The following is a 23,964-nucleotide window of genomic DNA, read 5'->3' as shown; positions in this document are numbered from 1 at the left end:
GATGATAAACCCCACCCTCCCACAGTTGTACCACCAATGTCTCCCAGTTACAGTACTGATGATAAACCCACCCTCCCACAGTTGTACCACCAATGACTCCCAGGTACAGTACTGATGATAAACCTCACCCTCCCACAGTTGTACCACCAATGTCTCCCAGTTACAGTACTGATGATAAACCCCACCCTCCCACAGTTGTACCACCAATGACTCCCAGTTACAGTACTGATGATAAACCCCACCCTCCCACAGTTGTACCACCAATGACTCCCAGGTACAGTACTGATGATAAACCCCACCCTCTCACAGTTGTACCACCAATGACTCTCAGGTACAGTACAGAATATAAACCCCACCCTCCCACAGTTGTACCACCAATGACTCCCAGGTACAGTACTGATGATAAACCCCACCCTCTCACAGTTGTACCACCAATGACTCTCAGGTACAGTACAGAATATAAACCCACCCTCCCACAGTTGTACCACCAATGTCTCCCAGGTACAGTACTGATGATAAACCTACCCTCCCACAGTTGTACCACCAATGACTCCCAGGTACAGTACTGATGATAAACCCACCCTCCCACAGTTGTACCACCAATGACTCCCAGGTACAGTACTGATGATAAACCTCACCCTCCCACAGTTGTACCACCAATGTCTCCCAGTTACAGTACTGATGATAAACCCCACCCTCCCACAGTTGTACCACCAATGACTCCCAGGTACAGTACTGATGATAAACCCCACCCTCCCACAGTTGTACCACCAATGACTCCCAGGTACAGTACTGATGATAAACCCCACCCTCCCACAGTTGTACCACCAATGACTCCCAGGTACAGTACTGATGATAAACCCCACCCTCCCACAGTTGTACCACCAATGTCTCACAGTTATAGTAATGATGATAAACCCCACCCTCCCACAGTTGTACCACCAATGTCTCCCAGTTACAGTACTGATGATAAACCCACCCTCCCACAGTTGTACCACCAATGACTCCCAGGTACAGTACTGATGATAAACCTCACCCTCCCACAGTTGTACCACCAATGTCTCCCAGTTACAGTACTGATGATAAACCCCACCCTCCCACAGTTGTACCACCAATGACTCCCAGGTACAGTACTGATGATAAACCTCACCCTCCCACAGTTGTACCACCAATGTCTCCCAGTTACAGTACTGATGATAAACCCCACCCTCCCACAGTTGTACCACCAATGACTCCCAGGTACAGTACTGATGATAAACCCCACCCTCCCACAGTTGTACCACCAATGACTCCCAGGTACAGTACTGATGATAAACCCCACCCTCCCACAGTTGTACCACCAATGACTCCCAGGTACAGTACTGATGATAAACCCCACCCTCCCACAGTTGTACCACCAATGTCTCACAGTTATAGTAATGATGATAAACCCCACCCTCCCACAGTTGTACCACCAATGTCTCCCAGTTACAGTACTGATGATAAACCCACCCTCCCACAGTTGTACCACCAATGACTCCCAGGTACAGTACTGATGATAAACCTCACCCTCCCACAGTTGTACCACCAATGTCTCCCAGTTACAGTACTGATGATAAACCCCACCCTCCCACAGTTGTACCACCAATGACTCCCAGTTACAGTACTGATGATAAACCCCACCCTCCCACAGTTGTACCACCAATGACTCCCAGGTACAGTACTGATGATAAACCCCACCCTCTCACAGTTGTACCACCAATGACTCTCAGGTACAGTACAGAATATAAACCCACCCTCCCACAGTTGTACCACCAATGTCTCCCAGGTACAGTACTGATGATAAACCCACCCTCCCTCAGTTATACCACCAATGACTCCCAGGTACAGTACTGATGATAAACCCACCCTCCCACAGTTGTACCACCAATGACTCCCAGGTACAGTACTGATGATAAACCTCACCCTCCCACAGTTGTACCACCAATGTCTCCCAGTTACAGTACTGATGATAAACCCCACCCTCCCACAGTTGTACCACCAATGACTCTCAGGTACAGTACAGAATATAAACCCCATCCTCCCACAGTTGTACCACCAATGTCTCCCAGTTACAGTACTGATGATAAACCCACCCTCCCACAGTTGTACCACCAATGTCTCCCAGTTACAGTACTGATGATAAACCCCACCCTCTCACAGTTGTACCACCAATGACTCTCAGGTACAGTACAGAATATAAACCCCACCCTCCCACAGTTGTACCACCAATGACTCCCAGGTACAGTACTGATGATAAACCCCACCCTCTCACAGTTGTACCACCAATGACTCTCAGGTACAGTACAGAATATAAACCCACCCTCCCACAGTTGTACCACCAATGTCTCCCAGGTACAGTACTGATGATAAACCTACCCTCCCACAGTTGTACCACCAATGACTCCCAGGTACAGTACTGATGATAAACCCACCCTCCCACAGTTGTACCACCAATGACTCCCAGGTACAGTACTGATGATAAACCTCACCCTCCCACAGTTGTACCACCAATGTCTCCCAGTTACAGTACTGATGATAAACCCCACCCTCCCACAGTTGTACCACCAATGACTCCCAGGTACAGTACTGATGATAAACCCCACCCTCCCACAGTTGTACCACCAATGACTCCCAGGTACAGTACTGATGATAAACCCCACCCTCCCACAGTTGTACCACCAATGACTCCCAGGTACAGTACTGATGATAAACCCCACCCTCCCTCAGTTGTACCACCAATGACTCCCAGGTACAGTACTGATGATAAACCCACCCTCCCACAGTTGTACCACCAATGACTCCCAGGTACAGTACTGATGATAAACCTCACCCTCCCACAGTTGTACCACCAATGTCTCCCAGTTACAGTACTGATGATAAACCCCACCCTCCCACAGTTGTACCACCAATGACTCCCAGGTACAGTACTGATGATAAACCCCACCCTCCCACAGTTGTACCACCAATGACTCCCAGGTACAGTACTGATGATAAACCCCACCCTCCCACAGTTGTACCACCAATGACTCCCAGGTACAGTACTGATGATAAACCCCACCCTCCCACAGTTGTACCACCAATATCTCACAGTTATAGTAATGATGATAAACCCCACCCTCCCACAGTTGTACCACCAATGTCTCCCAGTTCAGTACTGATGATAAACCCACCCTCCCACAGTTGTACCACCAATGTCTCCCAGTTACAGTACTGATGATAAACCCCACCCTCTCACAGTTGTACCACCAATGACTCCCAGTTACAGTACTGATGATAAACCCCACCCTCTCACAGTTGTACCACCATTGACTCTCAGGTACAGTACAGAATATAAACCCACCCTCCCGCAGTTGGTACCACCAATGTCTCCCAATAACAGTACTGATGATAACCCCACCCTCCCCCCCTCCCACAGTTGTACCACCAATGACTTTCAGGTACAGTACAGAATATAAACCCCACCCTCCCTCCACAGTTCTTTTACCTGCATTAAAAATTCCACATCTGATATACCAGTATGTATATATGAATCATCGATTGTAATTTCCAAGATATTGATCTTAAAAGTTAAACCAAACCCTACTATGTGACTAATAATTCATGTTTTGTGCTTTGTAGTAATGTTTTATGTATCTTTGTTGGTTTAATTGCTGCTAAATATTTCGCTGAAATTTCTGTTTTGATTGAATGACTAAATGAATTAATTTGTTGATTTATGTGTCTTTTTGCTGCCATATTACTAACTATGATACAGTAGTGCCACCTCATCTTTTTCCACCACCACTATTACTACCACCTCATCATCTGGCTGTAGGATCACACCATTATACCATGGGGATGCCAGGTAAGGTTGTGAGGGATTCTATTGCACTAATGTAATTGTGTTCCCTTTAAGCATCTGTCGTATACCAGTAATTGGTTTCATTTTATAGCACGAATCATTGAATGCATTTAAAATGTAATGGTAAATTATATCAACAAAAATTGATATAGTGGTTCTAAACTTGGATGCCATGTACCATAACTGTTTACATAACAAGGGAAGGCATACATGGTACATCTGTACTGCAAAATATTATTCAAATATCAACACTTTTAAATGCCATTAATTGTTGTCTAATATAATTTTTTTCAATTCTGCCTTCGCCAGAGTTTCTAATGGCCAACCCCTTAATAAACCTAATAGCGTTATATGACGTCCCACTAATGCATAAAAGTTTGCTGTGACAATTAACTAGTGTGTCAATCACACAACAGAAAATCAGATATAGATGTAATGATCTTGAAATGCACTAAACCTATGGAATTTGTAATTTGATAAAAAGAAATTCACTTTTTATAAACATAGTATGTGCAAATACCAAGGAAATCAGGGACCACAACATTTTTGTTTGTGTATCAACTCACCTGTACAGTCATATACAATATCATTTTTGTATTGACTGGGGGGGGGGGGGGGGTTTCCCATTTTGACTCCTTTTAACTCTTGACTAGTTCCTAACTTGTTTGATATCATCAAGGGTTGAGTCACTAGCCCTATCACTCAACTATCACCATTAACTGACAGCACAGCTAAGACGAGGTGGCAACTACTGATACTGCTTTATTTTGCAAACATTACATCAGCATTTCCTTTTTGTTTTACTAACCTGTGTTAACCAGAAAGTATGCATTGCCTTATAATATGTAATTCCTCTTTATTTTTTCTTCAGGACTCGCTAAACTAAAATGCTAATGTCATCTTTTGTATGCAGTTTTGAATCAGTTTATTTTGTATGCATTAAATGTATACCATGCTTTCATACCTTACATTGTGATACACAATCCTAAGTTGCATACTTTGTATATTTCTACTGTTGTGGAAATGTGCATATATCTCATGATTTCTTGTTATCTTTTAAACCTTCATGACACCGTAGTTTCTCATGTTTTATTCCTATCTACCTAAATACATATACACAGTGTTACCATTGAGTGTATACAGTATTGTATTATCTGCGTATATATATGATTTCTATCTAGGCTTACATGAAACACCACCTGATACCCCTCAATATCATAGTACATTAATGCGCATGTTACAAGCTAATAACCAAACATCTGCAGCTAGTACTACACCAACCGGACTATTGGCTACTCCAGCAATGTTGTCAAGTACACCAGGTAAGTAAACTAAGGATACATTACGCTTGGATACAGTATCAAACAATTTTTTAAAACATGTTGTATAGACTACAAAAATCAATTTCAAGCATGATATTTAGCATAATGTTCGACGCAATACTGATCACAATAAAACAAAATAATTTGCCTATTATTTATTATGTGATAATAATTACTGTAAAACATGTCTTTTTCGCGAGCATGTCTTTTTAGTGAATTTAGTAAGAGAACTGATTCCCTAATTCAAAATGTTGCTAATGACTTTATTATAAATTCAAAATGCCCATGGCTTGGAGATTTTTATACTTTAAAATAATTTATTTTAGCCGGAATTAATTTTCACTGAAAAAATGTTTTGGGTGTTTTGTATAGAATTTATTTTCACTGACTTTTGATGAGTTGAATGTAAAATATAGGAAAAAATGTATATTTGCTGGATTTTATTTTCACTGAATCATTCCTTTAGTGAAAATAGCCAAAATTAGTTCCAAGCGAAAACATAGTATTTTACAGTATATACCGTAAAATCTGTATTAGAAGCCGCATCCCTAATAGAAGTCGCACCTATTCTTTTTGAATAATTGAGAACCAAAAATTCATCATTTCTCATATGTGTAGATGCTCTAATAGAAGCCGCATTCCCTCTGTTGCATTGTACCATTTTAATAGAAGCCGCGGTTTCTAATACAGATTTTACAGTAGTATTCTGGAACATAAAAAATCTGGGGCCTTTCCTAATTACACTTGACAGTTTTTCTTGGTTTTTATGGAGGTGATAACTGCACATTTGTTTTGGCACGCGACAGAGAAGTGTTGTGAAAACAGGAAATCAACAATGACAAGATAGATTCGCTAAATCAACATTTCGCCATTACATTATTTTACCACAATTCACTAAAATTGCATGTCGCTTTTTCAACATGTTTTACAGTATATCTGCCTAACTAATGCTATAATTTTTGTGTTGGGAAAATGCCAACTAATATATTTATGATTCATTTATAGATGTGTTGCCAACAAAATCACCATCTACAATACCTCCAGTCCATCTTCCAAAAGCAACAACCAAAAAGGGTAAGAAAGTGAAAGGAAAGACCACAGCAGAGGCTAACCTTCACCTTGCAGCTGAGTTAGCATTAGAGATGGCAGAAGGGCGAATTCGATCTCAGGACAAAGCTAAAGTTATTGCACATAAAGAAACTAGTAAGTATGGAACTTATAACTTAATAGCGAGGTTGGAACCCAAAAGGGCAATTCAGTTACCGTATTTTCTCCTATGTAATTTACAAAAGTGTAGGAAGTTCAGGATTGTATTTTACATCAATATTATTGACACAAATAGTTCTATAAACTGATCAATATTTTATCACTCCTTTATTCTAGAGAAATTAACTCTAACCAAAAAAGGTCTGTTTTAGTTCTTCATTTTAACTATATGTACATTGCATCTGCTATCATGCTGTGTTGTGTATTCTTTGAAATGCTTCATATTTATTCGTTGTGTTGTAAGCTAGTTGCTTGACCTTCATGAGGTCACACATCCTGGCATTTTGTGTAGTTATGTGTTTTTTTTGTTCATATCAAGTTAAAATAATTTATGATTATTTTTTACATTTGAAAAAACTTGTTCATGCATGTCATGTGTTACCAAGAGATGTCACTTAATTTGTTTAATATTTAAATTATACCTGTTTCCTTTTGCTCTATTAGTAACGCATGTGTTAACATTGTGTGTATGGTCTAAATAAGTCATACGGTATTTTAATGATCCAAACGACAGTACATGCAACTGTTGATTTACACATACATCTGTTATGAATGCGCTTCTAATAGAGTAAATACAATATGGGAATTCCTATGATTTTTTTCTCACCTTTTATTTATCTGCTCTTCTGATTTCAGCAATAGCTCCAAAAGAGCTTGTGATAGACTTGGACCATAAGAAATTCAAATGTGATGTTGCTGGCTGCGACAAGGCATTTCGAAAACAGAGTGGTCTTGAATATCATACAAAATATTACCATAACAACAAGTCAAAATCAAGGAATTCATCTGCGACGTCAGCAGCATCCACGTCAAATACACTGAGTAAAAGTAGAAAAAGATTATCAACATGTAAGTACATGTACAATGTAATGCTATTAATGGAGTATTTCTGTGGTGTCAAAATTACGTGGATAAGAGCGAGCAGTGTTATTCAGCAAAATGCGCTAAATTAAAACCCAGTGAATATGTGAAATTTAGCATATAGAACACATTATCAAAATGATAAAACTGTGAATTTAAAACTCATTGAATATGCCTGAAATGGTAAATCAGTGAAATTTAAACCCAGTGAAAATTAGTTATTTTACAGTAGCAAAGCTCATAACTCATTCCTTACACCCATTACATCACAGAAACAATTTATCAACTTTTAGAAACTACTCCAAAACTGATAACTCATTCCTTACGCCAATTACATCACAGAAACAATTTATCAACTTTTAGAAACTACTCCAAAATTGATAACTCATTCCTTACACCCGTTACATCACAGAAACAATTTATCAACTTTTAGAAACTACTCCAAAACTGATAACTCATTCCTTACACCCGTTACATCACAGAAACAATTTATCAACTTTTAGAAACTACTTCAAAACTGATAACTCATTCCTTACGCCCATTACATCACAGAAACAATTTACCAACTTTTAGAAACTACTCCAAAACATTTCTTGTTAGCTAACTAATCCATAATTTTGCTAATTCTTGATGTCACTATTTTAAAATAAAGTATATTCTCACAATTAGATTGTGATTGTGTATACACTATATACCGACGCCCTGGGCAGAATGTCAAATACTTCTTTCTAACATTGATGAGTATACAAGTCTCATTTTCCATAATAGAGTGCAACGTGCATCATAATTTTCTGTGGTTCCCACCATGTGACCGATTTAAAAGAACGCCAGCTAAGATACCGGCATACTAAGTATCAAAGCTTTTAGTTTTCAAGAAGAAAAGAAATCAAAATCACAGCTATCCCCATTCATGCATTGAGTCAAATTCGCTAAAATGGCGTGTAGCTGTCTCAAAGTGGTTTAAATGTATATTACACTGCCTTCAAGCAGATTTCTGTGGAAAACTGTCTCTGTAAGGTTGTCATAGTAACAATGACTGGCCAATCACTGATAGTATAGTGGTTGTTGAAATCTTCCACTAGCTGCATAGTCAGATCCTACTTTGAGAAGAATGGAACAAAAACTATTTGCATATTTCTGCTGAGTGAGTGAGCCACAAATTTCTCACTGGAAAACCAAAGCCACAGGCCACAAGTCATTCACTTATCATGCATGTGTTAAAGCAATACTGGTCATAATAATAAGGAAAGTGATCAAAATAAAATCACTTGTTTCTGGACAATCTCCACCAAGCAAACAACTGATTTGATTTGAGATAATGACTTTTGGAGGAATGTTGGGTAAAGTTCACTGGTGTTCAACTGTGCCTGCTTGGCACCTGAATATCACATTGTTATTTGATAGAGAGATTGCTACACAACTTTGTCATACAGTATTGATCTCTGTAGCAAAATGCACTACACATTATATACTATACAAGTTACTCCCCACATGGCTGTGTGTTAGCCAGTTGTTAGCTGACAATATTAGCAGACTGAAATGAAATATGAAGCTTGGTTTGTGTTCAGGTCAAAAGTTAAAAGCAGGATAATAAACATAGCAATTCACTGGATAGAATTCTTGACAATAATCACTCAAGATTGACCAATCAAAACTTACTTGGAGGCAATGATGAAATAATTTGGCATCAATAAATCTATCATCACTTTTAAATTAGTTTAATATAGTACCAGAAAAACGGTGTTGGAAAGGTCAGATGACATCCATGAGGGACATTAATCATTGAAAGTTGACAAGACACATCACAAAGTTTATCAACCAATCGTTAATCTTTGACACTGGAGGCACATTTTCATAATCAACTGTTTATTCACTTAATGATGACAGAAATACAGTTGAAGTACAATTAACCCCAATTTTAAGCAAAGAAAATAAATCACTAACAGACTCTGACTGGGTTATAGTTTCTCCATGATTTTTGTTTTACAGTTGACATGTGGTATGCAAACTACCAGGACATGTGCAAAACTATTAAAAGAGCAGTAAACATAGAATATGGGAAGGGAGTTAAATTAAGCAAATTATTATTGAAATAATATAATTTTGGTAATGTATCACATTTTTAGCTCCGCTGTCTATGAAGTTGAGCAGAGCTTATACTATTACTGATTGTCTGTCGCCGTCGTCAACTTTACATTTTTGACTTCTTTTTAAAAACCACAAACCGTATAGCTGTGAAACTTTCTAGGAAGGTACCTTGGGTGGTTCTCTCTCAGATTTGTTCATTTCGTGTGGATATGTTCAATTGTCTTATTTATAGCGAATATTTTTGTCATTTTTGGTCAAAAATGCTATTTTCAACTTCTTCTTGAAAACCACTAGCCCAAATGCTTTGATACTTGGTACATGTATGTATTTACCTTGGGTGGACCTCTCTCAGATTTGTTCATTTCGTGATGATGTCTTTAATTCTCGAATTTTGATGAATATTTTTGTCATAGGTACTACAGGTAGACCTCTCTCAGATTTGTTCATTTTGTGATGATTTTGTTCTTCATCTAATTTTGATGAATACGTTTGATAAAAAGTTATATTTTCGAATTTTTTTTGAAAACAGCAAGTTTGATTGCTTTAATACTATACATGTTCATTTTCTGATGGTATCTTCAGTTCTTTCATTGAAATGTGCATTGATAGCAGCGGAGCTATCTCAGCCGACAGGCTGCTAGTAATTAAGTAATGTTGGCACTATATACAGTAAATCAAATTACCGTACTCGACCGCGTTAGCGCCCATGCCTGGGCAAGCGCCCATCCCCCACTTTTGCGCAATTTTTGACTCCCATGTGCGAAGCACAAAATGGGAGTCTTTGCAGTTAGTGTGTCTGTATGTGTGTATGTGTGTGTATGTGTGTCCGACTGTTCCACTGCTATCTCAAGAACCATACATCGGTTTTTGATGAAACTTGGTGCATAGATGCTCTGGGCCAATGCGCAGATTTGATTAGGTTTTGGTAAAAATCCATGCTCGTTAATTACCTAATTTGCATGATAATTAGCTAATTTTTAGCTGTTCTATGACTGTTCCACTGATATCTAAAGAACCACTCATTGGATTTTGATGAAACTTGGTACATAGATGCTCTGAACATATGCGCAGATTTGATTAATTTTTGGTAAAAATCTGTGCATATTAATTACCTAATTTACATGATAATTAGCTATTTTTTAGTGGTTCCATGACTGTTCCACTGATATCTAAACAACCACTCATTGGATTTTGATGAAACTTGGTACATAGATGCTCTGAACTAATGCTAGGTTTTGATTAGTTTTTGGTAATAATCCGTGGATACTAATTACCTAATTTGCATAATGATTAGTCAATTTTCGGTTTTTCCACTGATATCTCAAGTACTAATCATCACATTTCAAATGAAACTTGGTACATAGATGTCATACGACACTGCACAGACCTGATAGTTTTTATGGTAATATCAGTACATATTAATTACCTAATTTGCATAATTAATTAATTTTCAGCATTTGATATAAGTAGTTAGCATTACATTTCAATGAAACTTGGTACTTACATACTCAAGGACTATGCAGAGATTGATTGTTTTCGATAAATATTTGTGCATATTAATCACCTAATTTGCATAATTAGTTAATTTTCAGCTTTTCCATGGGTATCTCAAGTACTAATCATCGCATTTCAATGAAACTTGGTACATAGATCCTTTAGGACTATGCAGAGACCTGATTAGTTTTAGGGTAAATAATTGTGCATATTAATTACCTAATTTGCATAATTAATTTTCAGCTTTTCTACTGATATCTAAAGTACTAATCATTTACATTTCAATGAATCTAGAATTATGCAGACCCAATTAGTTTCCGGTAAATATTTGTGCATATTAATCACCTAATTTGCATAATTAACCAACTTTCACACTGATATCTCAGGTACTATACATCACATATCAATGAATGTACATGGATGCTGTAGGACAATAGACAGACCTGAATAATTGTGGGTTACAATCTGTACATATTAATTACCTAATTTGCATAATTAACCAATTTTAAGCTTTCACACTGATATCTAAAGTACCGTACAAACTCCAAAATTTCGACCGGTTTTAAATAATTGGCGTTAGAAATGTGACATGTTTTTAGAGTCGTGGCCGAGTTGTAACTCAAAATCTAAACAAAGTCATCAATCAGTGAGTATTATGACAAGCAAAACAAAACATCAAGATGCGCAGAAGAGGTCAGCACAAAACTAATAGGTCAAAAGACAAAGCTGTCTCGCACTACCTAGGAAAACTTGCGAATGTTCGAAGTACAGGTACCCATTGGACAAAAGATACATGGAAGTTTAGCAAACTATCTCCCCGACCCAGTGCAATGTATCCGGTTAGAATCAAAGCTCACGTGTCCCTTATTTGAGGGACCAAATTCTGCCGTAAATTCGCCCTTGGATTAAAAAATAAAATGGGATTTAAGAAAATAAAATGGGACTTTTAAGGTGTATTTTGGCGTAATTTTTCGGACATTTCAATCAATCCTGCCGGCTAAAATAGAGTAAGTTTTACCGTAGTCATTGACGTCTGTCTATTCAAGAGTACCCGTGTATGATTTTTATCGTGACTAGCGTGAGCGGGTAAGCTTCCTTTCGAGAATGAGCTGTTATCACTGTGAACAATGTTAAATTATTCTTCAGATGACCAGTTTATTTTTTAAAAACAACTAATTTTTTTATTTAAAAAAAAATCATGCCGTTTTCGCATCAAAATCCAAGCCAAAATATCGTACTACAACATCAATCTCTTCGCATTGCGTTCAATAACATTAACATATTTAAATAAGCTATGGTAATTTGAACACGTTGGCATCATCCAGCTTTTTGATTGGTTAATTAGCGATTTGACCTATTTGACCTAAGAGAACATGGCGGATATCCTACAGCATCAAACGTTTATACGAGACCGGAATCATTCGCTTACGATGAAACTTAGTTGACTTTTATTTGTATTTCATAACCATTCAACAAATTTATTTTGTGTACATTATTATAATCACTACTGAGTACAGTAATAATCAACAATTCAGAAACGCAGCATGCCGAGATTTTTGTGTTTGTTTTTATTTGAAACTTCGTTTATTTAGAATATATTTTCGTTACCAATAAAATAAAAATCTCTCAGTCAATCAGAAACCCGGATTCATGCCTTCGAGGAAGGTCCCGTTTGAACGCTCACATCGGTTTTTTTTTTCGTTTGGGGGAAAACTAAAACTGGTCGCAATTTTCGAATAAGAATGAGTCGGCAATTTTCAGTGGAGTCGAAAATTTGGAGGTAAATAAAACACCGAAACCCGGCAAATAAATAGCCAACCGAATTTTCAGAGGGGTCGAAATTTTGGAGTTTTCACGGTACTAATTATTCCATTTCAATGAAACTTAGTACAAAGATGCTCTAGGACAATGTACAAACCTAATTAGTTTGGGGTAAAAATCTGTTCATATTAATTCCCTAATAAGCATAATAATTCATAATTTTTTGGTTCTAATCACATTTCAATTAAACTTGGAGACATAGATTTTCTGTTACATTGCGCAGACCTCATTAGTTTTACACTCAAATCTGGTCATATTAATTTTCTGATTTGCATAATTAGTTTTCAGCTAAGTAATTTCGAATTATATTTAATGTGTCTCCAATACTCTCGGCACATGGGAGTTCTTTCTAAGCTTTCTTTGATTATATTTGGGGTCACATTCGGCAAAGCACCCACCCCTTCAAAATGCAACTAATTTAAAACTTGGTCTTGCGTAACTAATTTTGGTAATCGTTTTTATATGATACAGCGTGGATATCAATCGCTGTGAACATGTTGTGAATGCGTAGAATACGATAACCGTGTGTAAACTACGCTTCGACAATGACCTGTTAATAAAAGTAAAATGCGATAAATATTTCATGCCCTATTCATTTTACCTCTCAAAAATGGCTAGTTACTAGTTTTTTGGAAAAACCATGTCGTTTATTCGCTGAAATCAATTCCAAGAGATAACCAACTTGACCCATTAGGTCAAAGGACGCTGCTGTAGGTCAAATCTGCAAATGCATCATGGTGGAAATAATGACAATTTTGACTTTGACTGTGTTCCAACTAACTCAAATGTTTTTAATTCCGTAAATTATGGTGGTACGTAATTAATATTGTAATAAAATGTGCGTATTTTTTGTGATCATTTCTGTTTCTTCATTGTGAAAATCAATGATGCAACTAATTTAGTAATTTGATTTTCCCTCAAAGACGTAATTTGTCACTAGATGAATCAACATTTCTATTTGCACTCTTTTTCTAGGGGGTGCTCGGGTAAGCGCCCACCCCTAAAAAATCATGATTTTCTGAGTTTAGGCCCCTGGGCACTAACGCGGTCAAGTAGGTAGTATAAAACATTATATTAACTTTTTTCACCACAAGTTCTCTTTTCATCACAAAATATTCTGGTTATAGACTGCACTTTTCTTCAGAAGATTGGGACAAAAATAGCCAAAATTGACTTAAATTTTGTCTGTTGTCTCCAAAATTAAGGTTCATTTCCAGGAATATTAAAGTACTTCAAGTATCTACGTCAGCATGTTCATATTGAATTGCATATTGTATATTTGTGATCTTATCCAATCATGTATGTCCCTCTGATGGCCATTATTATTTCCCAGTTTGTTAACCCAGTAAAATTGCTCAAAACACGTTGGCAATCATTTGCTAAATTAATATTTTGGTTAGAGGTTGGTAAAAATGCAAAATATATAAAATTAAAATAAATAATTTTACCATTAAATAAATGACAAAATGCAAATAAACAGTAGGAGTGCCCAACTAATTTCCATAGAAACAGATTTTCCTATAGCATTAACGCCTACTCTGGTGGCCATTTTGAATTAAAACATTTTAAAAATACAGTGTTCTGAGCAGTTTCCAGAAAATAGTTTAACAAAATTTCCAGTGTGCCAGCTAAATGTAGCATTGGATGTATTTTAACTTGCCAAAATAAGAAACTTTTCATTGTTCATCATGGTTTTATATTTTCTTGCATTGATAACGACTAAAATACTGCTTTTCTTCCCTCAACAGCTTCTTTGCCTTCTGTGCGATCCAGTGCTTCTCCTACTTCTCCATCTGTAAGCACCTCAGATGTTGTTTCTATGGAAACATCATCATCAAGCACTTCTTTAACTATCGCCACTACTGATACTGTTGCAACAACAATAAGTAATGCTAAATCAGGTAAATATAAACACAAAATATTGCTTTTTCACAATTGTAGAGTTGATGTACTATGCAGGCTTGTAAAACCTGTCCAATTATTCTTGCAAATTGCCAGTAAATGACAAAATAACCATAAAAAAATCAATTGTAAGTCCATGATTACAGACTAGGTACTGCTATTTTTCATTTTAATGAAGTTTTCAGGCATGCACTTTCTACTCTCTAGCCATAACCTTGATACCTTGACACTCCCATACTAGGCAATTCCATTCACATTGGTTCTGTTTAAAGCACATCTCCACTGACGGCACATTATGTAAAATAACAATCATTTTTGGCTCTTGTAGTTATATGAGCTAACACCGTCATGTGTCAACTAATATTTTTTTCTTGGGATTCTTGGATTGAAAAACAACTATAATGCACTTTAGAAATGCACGATTCAAAAACCTTGTTTCTCTCTCTCAAATATTAATCCATTCTCTTCTGTCATCGCATCCACTGTTTCTTAAGCTTTGTAAATTTGGTAAAGTGTGCACGATAACGAAAGAGAATAAAACACCATTTTTGAGGGGGTAAGTCTTGTGTTGTGACTGACTGCCAAGAATTTCTCTGTGGTCTTCAGTGCCTGAGGTCTATTTATTCATATGTGGCAGATGTATGACATTGTGGAACACTCTATTGTGGATAGTGTACTTTACATTAAGATATAAATATTATAACCTGAGTTGATGAGAATATATATTAGATCTTGTACAGCTCAGTATACTGTAAAACATTTCTTTTTAGCTAGGTTATTTTTGCTAATTTAGCTGATCTGTAATTTCCCTAATTTAAGATGTATTGTTAGCAAATTTAACAGAAAATGTATTCTCACAATGAGATCGTCGACTCTTTGTCTAATTCAAAATGCTGTTTATTCATACATTGAATCAAATTTGTCTCCCGGTCACTTAATTTAAACATAGTTGTATTTTCTACAGCATCTGTTGGGAGCAAATCAGGTGGGCATGGGAAACCCAGCCGACTTGATCGAAAGAAGAGATGTTCTGCACCTGCTGCATTGCCAACAGCTCAGGAACAAACTCCAGTAGCCTCAAAGCCACCAGAAATGCAGGAACTAATAGTGGAAGGTATGTCATCAATAATAATCATCCATATGCTCTGTAACACACCTAAGAACTTATCTTGTCCCTAATCTTCACAAAGCAAACTGTTACAAATTAAGTTACAGTGTGAAGTTGTTTATACATTTACAGTTTTGCATACATTCATGATAGCTTTAAAGTACACTGTGTTCAGTGACTAAGTTTCATGACCTTACGGTCACATTTTTAGCTCCGCTGTCGACTTTGTCGAGCGGAGCTTATCATATGAGTGATTGTCCGTCGTCCATGTCAATGTTTTACTTTTTCAACGACTTCTTGAAAACTACAAGCCTGAATGCTTTTGATACTTGGTGTATATAGGTAGACCTCTCTCAGATTTGTTCATTTTATGATCATATCTTTAGTTCTCTAATTTTGGTGAATATTTCTGTCATTTTTGACAAAAAGTGATATTTTTGACTTCTTGTTAAAAACCGCAAGTCCAATTGCTTTGATACTACATATATAGGTACTACATGTGGACCTCTCTTAGATTGTTCATTTTGTAATGATATCTTTAATTCTCTAATTTTGGTGAATATTTTTGTCATTTTTGGTAAAAAGTGATATTTTCAACTTCTTGTTAAAAACCGCAAGTGCAATTGCTTTGATATTACATATATAGGTACTACATGTGGATCTCTATCACATTTGTTCATCTTGTAATAATATCTTTAGTTCTCTAATTTTGGTGAATATTTTTGTCATTTTTGGTAAAAAGTGATATTTTCAACTTCTTGTTAAAAACCACAAGTCCAATTGCTTTGATATTACATATATAGGTACTACATGTGGACATCTCTCAGATTTGTTCATTTTGTAATGATATCTTTAATTCTCTAATTTTGGTGAATATTTTTGTCATTTTTGGTAAAAAGTGATATTTTCAACTTCTTGTTAAAAACCGCAAGTCCAATTGCTTTGATATTACATATATAGGTACTACATGTGGACCTCTCTCAGATTTGTTCATTTCATGATCATATCTTTAGTTCTCTAATTTTGGTGAATATTTCTGTCATTTTTGACAAAAAGTGATATTTTGACTTCTTGTTAAAAACCGCAAGTCCAATTGCTTTGATATTACATATATAGGTACTACATGTGGACATCTCTCAGATTTGTTCATTTTGTAATGATATCTTTAATTCTCTAATTTTGGTGAATATTTTTGTCATTTTTGGTAAAAAGTGATATTTTCAACTTCTTGTTAAAAACCGCAAGTCCAATTGCTTTGATATTACATATATAGGTACTACATGTGGACCTCTCTCAGATTTGTTCATTTCATGATCATATCTTTAGTTCTCTAATTTTGGTGAATATTTCTGTCATTTTTGACAAAAAGTGATATTTTGACTTCTTGTTAAAAACCGCAAGTCCAATTGCTTTGATACTACATATATAGGTACTACATGTGGACCTCTCTTAGATTTGTTCATTTTGTAATGATATCTTTAATTCTCTAATTTTGGTGAATATTTTTGTCATTTTTGGTAAAAAGTGATATTTTCAACTTCTTGTTAAAAACCGCAAGTCCAATTGCTTTGATATTACATATATAAGTACTACATGTGGATCTCTATCACATTTGTTCATCTTGTAATAATATCTTTAGTTCTCTAATTTTGGTGAATATTTTTGTCATTTTTGGTAAAAAGTGATATTTTCAACTTCTTGTTAAAAACCACAAGTCAAATTGCTTTGATATCACATATATAGGTACTACATGTGGACCTCTCTCAGATTTGTTCATTTTGTAATGATATCTTCAATTCTCTAATTTGGGTGAATATTTTTGTGATATTTTCAACTTCTTGTTAAAAACCGCAAGTCAAATTGCTTTGATATTACATATATAGGTACTACATGTGGACCTCTCTCAGATTTGTTCATTTTGTAATGATATCTTCAATTCTCTAATTTGGGTGAATATTTTTGTCATTTTTGGTAAAAAGTGATATTTTCAACTTCTTGTTAAAAACCGCAAGTCAAATTGCTTTGATATTACATATATAGGTACTACATGTGGACCTCTCTCAGATTTGTTCATTTTGTAATGATATCTTTAATTATCTAATTTTGGTGAATATTTTTGTCATTTTTGGTAAAAAGTGATATTTTCTCTTTGTTACAAACCACAATCATTTATGGTGAAAAATGATATTTTTGAATTCTTATTGACAACAGCAAGTCCCATTGCATTGATACTATGCATATTGTTCATTTTCTAATGATATCTTCTGTTCTTTAATTGAAATGTGCATTGCTGACAGCGGAGCTATCTCAGCCGAGAGGCTGCTTGTTGGTGTTTCGTAATCTACTGGTTTCCAATCACTGAAAGAGATGTAGATTAATACAGTAATGCTATATTGGGTTCATTATGAGTAATAACAGAAGCCATACACTATGAAATTTATGCAAGAGAGAAGAACCACTCTTTGGATTTCAGTAGAACTTTCTGCTCTGAGACAATGTGCAGACCGTGAAGTTTTTGGTTGAAATCTGCATATTAATTATTCATTTTTTACCAATATCTCAAGAACCACTCAACTGATTTCACTGAAACATGTCAAATAGGTGCTTTGAAATAATCCCCAGATATGTTTATTTTTAAGTTCAAATTCATGAATATTAAATATTTAATTTGCATAATGAAGCAATTTTCATCTGTTAATTTTCTGATATGTACCACTTGGTACATAGATGCTTTGGGGTACGTGACAGATGTGACAGCACACTCATTGACATACAATTACTGCATTCTGATTTGACAGTGAAAGAAGAGAAGGAAGAACCAAAAGAGAGAGAAGAGGAATTCAAGGAGGAGACTGTTGTGAATGATGTGACTACACCAATCAAAGTAGATGAGGTGAAAGATGAGGTGGCAGACATCTCAATGGAATCGGTTGATGATCCGGCTTTGACTAAAGAAGAAATAGTACACTGTCTTTGTAACATGGATGAAGAAGATGGATTCATGATACAGGTAACGTACAATATCTTATCTTCACAATGAGTTGTTCACACCATTAGTAACATGGATGAAGAAGATGGATTCATGATACAGGTAATGTACAATATCTTATCTTCACAATGAGTTGTTCACACCATTAGTAACATGGATGAAGAAGATGGATTCATGATACAGGTAATGTACAATATCTTATCTTCACAATGAGTTGTTCACACCATTAGTATATAGCGTATATTTTGTTACTGTTATGTGTACATGTGGATTCATGATACAGGTAATGTCCATTAACATCTTATCTTCACAATGAGTTGTTCACACCATTAGTATATAGCTGGCATTATGTTACTGTTATGTGGATTCATAATACAGGTAATGTCCAATAACATCTTATCTTCACAATGAGTTGTTCACACCATTAGTATATAGCTGGCATTATGTTACTGTTATGTGGATTCATAATACAGGTAATGTCCAATAACATCTTATCTTCACAATGAGTTGTTCACACCATTAGTATATAGTGGGCATTATGTTACTGTTATGTGTACATGTGGATTCATGATACAGGTAATGTCCAATAACATCTTATCTTCACAATGAGTTGTTCACACCATTAGTATATAGTGGGCATTATGTTACTATTATGTGTACATGTGGAATCATGATACAGGTAATGTACAACATCTTATCTTCACAATGAGTTGTTCACACCATTAGTATATAGTGGGCATTATGTTAATGTTATGTGTACATGTGGATTCATGATACAGGTAATGTCCAATAACATCTTATCTTCACAATGAGTTGTTCACACCATTAGTATATAGCTGGCATTATGTTAATGTTATGTGGATTCATAATACAGGTAATGTACAACATCTTATCTTCACAATGAGTTGTTCACACCATTAGTATATAGTGGGCATTATGTTACTGTTATGTGTACATGTGGATTCATGATACAGGTAATGTCCAATAACATCTTATCTTCACAATGAGTTGTTCACACCATTAGTATATAGCTGGCATTATGTTACTGTTATGTGGATTCATAATACAGGTAATGTCCAATAACATCTTATCTTCACAATGAGTTGTTCACACCATTAGTATATAGTGGGCATTATGTTACTGTTATGTGTACATGTGGATTCATGATACAGGTAATGTCCAACAACATCTTATCTTCACAATGAGTTGTTCACACCATTAGTATATAGTGGGCATTATGTTACTATTATGTGTACATGTGGATTCATGATACAGGTAATGTACAACATCTTATCTTCACAATGAGTTGTTCACACCATTAGTATATAGTGGGCATTATGTTAATGTTATGTGTACATGTGGATTCATGATACAGGTAATGTCCAATAACATCTTATCTTCACAATGAGTTGTTCACACCATTAGTATATAGCTGGCATTATGTTACTGTTATGTGGATTCATAATACAGGTAATGTACAACATCTTATCTTCACAATGAGTTGTTTACACCATTAGTATATAGCGGGCATTATGTTACTGTTATGTGTACATGTGGATTCATGATACAGGTAATGTCCAATAACATCTTATCTTCACAATGAGTTGTTCACACCATTAGTATATAGCGGGCATTATGTTACTATTATGTGTACATGTGGATTCATGATACAGGTAGTGTCCAATAACATCTTATCTTCACAATGAGTTGTTCACACCATTAGTATATAGCGGGCATTATGTTACTGTTATGTGTACATGTGGATTCATGATACAGGTAATGTCCAATAACATCTTATCTTCACAATGAGTTGTTCACACCATTAGTATATAGCGGGCATTATGTTACTATTATGTGTACATGTGGATTCATGATACAGGTAATGTCCAATAACATCTTATCTTCACAATGAGTTGTTCACACCATTAGTATATAGTGGGCATTATGTTACTGTTATGTGTACATGTGGATTCATGATACAGGTAATGTCCAATAACATCTTATCTTCACAATGAGTTGTTCACACCATTAGTATATAGCGGGCATTATGTTACTATTATGTGTACATGTGGATTCATGATACAGGTAATGTCCAATAACATCTTATCTTCACAATGAGTTGTTCACACCATTAGTATATAGCGGGCATTATGTTACTATTATGTGTACATGTGGATTCATGATACAGGTAATGTCCAATAACATCTTATCTTCACAATGAGTTGTTCACACCATTAGTATATAGCAGGCATTATGTTACTATTATGTGTACATGTGGATTCATGATACAGGTAATGTCCAATAACATCATATACCATATTTGATATTGCTGTTGAAATTAATAAATCTATTTATTGTATTGATTTACAGTGTGAAACATGTCTTTGTTGGCAGCATAGTGGATGTGTTGGATTGAATGAGAATACTGTTCCTAAGAAATATATTTGTTGTTTCTGTAAAAACCCAGCAGGTTTGTCATAATGTTATTTCCTAACACGCTTATTGTACAGAAAAGGAGAATTTCACCTAAAAGAAATAGTCAAACTATTCTAGATGTTGAATATGGTTTCTTTTGCAAAATGCACTTTATGTACCTTTAAGCATGTGTACATGAAATTTGCACATAAACAAGTCGGGAGCGACAAGTGGAACATTCAATGTTAGGAACTGTCAGCTGACACTAAAAATTGATATTTTGTCAAGATTTTATGAATTCAAGGTAGTGTCATTGTAAATACACATGTATGAGATAAATTTGGTTTGGTTTCAGGTCATCGTAGTCATACTCGATATAGATATGATCAAGAATGGTTTAAAACTGGTGAACTAGCTGGTTTCCCGTCTGTACCTGACAACTATTCTAAACATGTATCACCAGCTATATTAGCAACACATGACTTGGTCAGTGATATGCACATTGTTAATGAACTACTCCATGGATTACAGAATAAACTCACTGTACTACAGTAAGTCATCACATTATAACCTTGCTTTTACTTTTATTAGGTAGCTCTAAAATTATTTAATGTATTTAATTTGCATATTAAGTATTGTTCAACTGTAATACAGGTACTATTGAAGTGTAATGTGCAAAAATTTGGCATTAGTCCTTGATTGAACGAAGTCCAAAATCAGGGATTATTATCGTAAAAATTTCAACTGGTTTTAAATAGTTAGTGTTGAAAGTCTGAGATGTTTTTAGAGTCAAAATTAAGGTGCATTTTCGAACGGTTGAATTTTTCAGAATACAAATCCGCAAATGAAAAAAATGGGGATGATAGATAGTGTGCTTCATTAGTTTTTAAAAAATGGAATGTCCGTCAAATTGACGTAAACTTCCCCATGTTTCACGGTAAAAGCAAAGGTCGTGGCCGAGTTGTAGGCTAAACAACTCAAAATCAAAACAAAGTCATCAATCAGTAAGTATTATGACAAGGAAAACAAAACATCAAGACCGGAGAAGAAATCAGCACAAAACAAAATAGGTCAAAAGACAAAGCTGTTGCGCACCACCTAGGAAAACTTGCGAATGTTCGTAGTACAGGTACCCATTTGACAAAAGATACATGGAAGTTTAGCAACTGTTGCAGTTTATATCTCCCCGACCCAGTGCAATATATCCAGTTAGAATCAAATCTCACGTGTCACTTATTTGAGGGACCAGATTCTGCTGCAAATTCGCCCTTGGCCGTTAAACAGTCGTTTGGATTAAACAAGTAAAATGGGATTTAAAAAAATAAAATGGAACTTTTAAGGTGTATTTGGCATCAGTTTCAATCTTTCCTGATGCCTAAAATAGAGTCTAAGTTTTACCGCAGTCATTGACGCCTATTCAAGAGTATGATGTTTATTGTGACTAGCGTGAATGGGTAAGCTTCGTTTCGACAATGAGCTGTTATCACTGTAAAAATGTTAAATTATTCTTCAAATGCTCAGTTTATTTTTTGATTTAAAAAAACAAACTCATGCCGTTTTCCCATCAAAATCTAAGCCAAAAGATCGGACTACAACATCAGCAAGTCTCTTCCGTGTTGCATTCAATAACATTAACATATTTAAATAAGCTATGGTAATTTGAACACATTGACATCATCCAGCTTTTTGATTGGTTAATTAGTGATTTGACCTAAAAGAACATGGCGGATATCGTACAGCATCGAGCGTTTATATGAGACCGGAATCATTCGCTTACGTGAAACTAAGTTGAATTTTATTTGTATTTCATAACAATTCAACGAATTTATTTTGTGTACATTATTATAAATCACTACTGAGTAATAATCAACAATTGTGAAATGCAGCATGGCCGGATTTCGCAACCGTGATCATTTGCTGCTACGCAATGCAGTTGTGTTTGTTTTTATTTGAAACTTCGTTTAGAATATACTTTCGTTACCAATAAAATAAAAATTTCTCAGTCAATCAGAAACTCACGCCTTCGGGGAAAGTCCCGTTTGGACGCTCACATCGATTTTTTTCCCGTTTGGGTGAAAACCAAAACTGGTCGCAATTTTCGAATAAGAATAAGTGAGCAATTTTAGTGGAGTAAAAAAATTTGTAGGTAAATAAAATATTGAAACCCAACCAAACAATTAGGCGACCGAATTTTTAGAGGGGTTGAAATCTTAGAGGTTTTACGGTAATTTGGGTTTCGTTCATTTGTTCAAGGCCATTCTTAAACATGCTTTGACCAATCAAATTCAAGCTCAGGCACAGACCATATACTATTTTGATATGACTGACTGGCGGCCATGGGTTCTGTAGATTGCTAAATTCTGATACTTAAATGTACCCAGAACCATGTCTTGTAAATGAACAGGGCCATTTCATTCAAACTTTGTGTCAAGATCATACATATTAGGTTGCACATGACATTTTAACAACTGGCTTGCATTATAATACATTGCCAGCAACGACTGATATCATCAAAACACTATCTAGTAAAATATATCCCACACTACAGGATCTCTTTTGGTGATGTAATTTGGCATTAAATACAGAACAGCCAATGAGCATTGACAATTCTTGTTGGTTAATATGTCATTTGCATAATGTAGTTTAACCTTTTCATCACAAATTCACAAAATAGTCCTGTTTATAGTATGCACTTTCTTTTTTTGACAAAGTTGCCAATTTATTTGAGTAAAAACTGAAAATTTACTCAAATTTTGTCTGTTGGCTCTAAAATTTTGGTTTATTTCCAGAAATATTGCAGAATATTATAAAAAAAAGTGCAGAAAAATGTGGGCGA

General features: G+C 35.6%; 1 protein-coding gene across 8 annotated transcripts in view; it reads left to right on the top strand.

Annotated features, from left to right (window-relative positions):
* The window catches only part of LOC100378435 (PHD finger protein 20-like), a 78,780-nt gene that overhangs the window by 46,357 nt on the left and 8,459 nt on the right, over positions 1–23,964 (top strand). For 5 of the 8 annotated variants that reach the window (XM_085508140.1, XM_078012476.2, XM_085508141.1 and 2 more), the window contains 10 exons: positions 3,776–3,865; positions 5,044–5,184; positions 6,190–6,387; positions 6,568–6,591; positions 7,087–7,299; positions 14,463–14,615; positions 15,581–15,730; positions 18,523–18,734; positions 21,084–21,183; positions 21,484–21,679. In XM_085508140.1, coding sequence (XP_085364266.1) covers positions 3,776–3,865; positions 5,044–5,184; positions 6,190–6,387; positions 6,568–6,591; positions 7,087–7,299; positions 14,463–14,615; positions 15,581–15,730; positions 18,523–18,734; positions 21,084–21,183; positions 21,484–21,679 — 1,477 coding nt within the window. The remainder of the gene's footprint in view (positions 1–3,775; positions 3,866–5,043; positions 5,185–6,189; positions 6,388–6,567; positions 6,592–7,086; positions 7,300–14,462; positions 14,616–15,580; positions 15,731–18,522; positions 18,735–21,083; positions 21,184–21,483; positions 21,680–23,964) is intronic. The other 3 variants (XM_085508142.1, XM_085508139.1, XM_085508143.1) reach the window with 3 other exon arrangements.

The sequence above is a fragment of the Saccoglossus kowalevskii genome, chromosome 14, assembly GCF_978046115.1.
Source record: "Saccoglossus kowalevskii chromosome 14, keSacKowa6.1, whole genome shotgun sequence".
In the NCBI taxonomy this organism is placed as follows: Eukaryota; Metazoa; Hemichordata; class Enteropneusta; family Harrimaniidae; genus Saccoglossus; species Saccoglossus kowalevskii.
The sequence above is the reverse complement of the archived record's forward strand: the minus strand, read 5'-3'. Positions and strand labels throughout refer to the sequence as shown.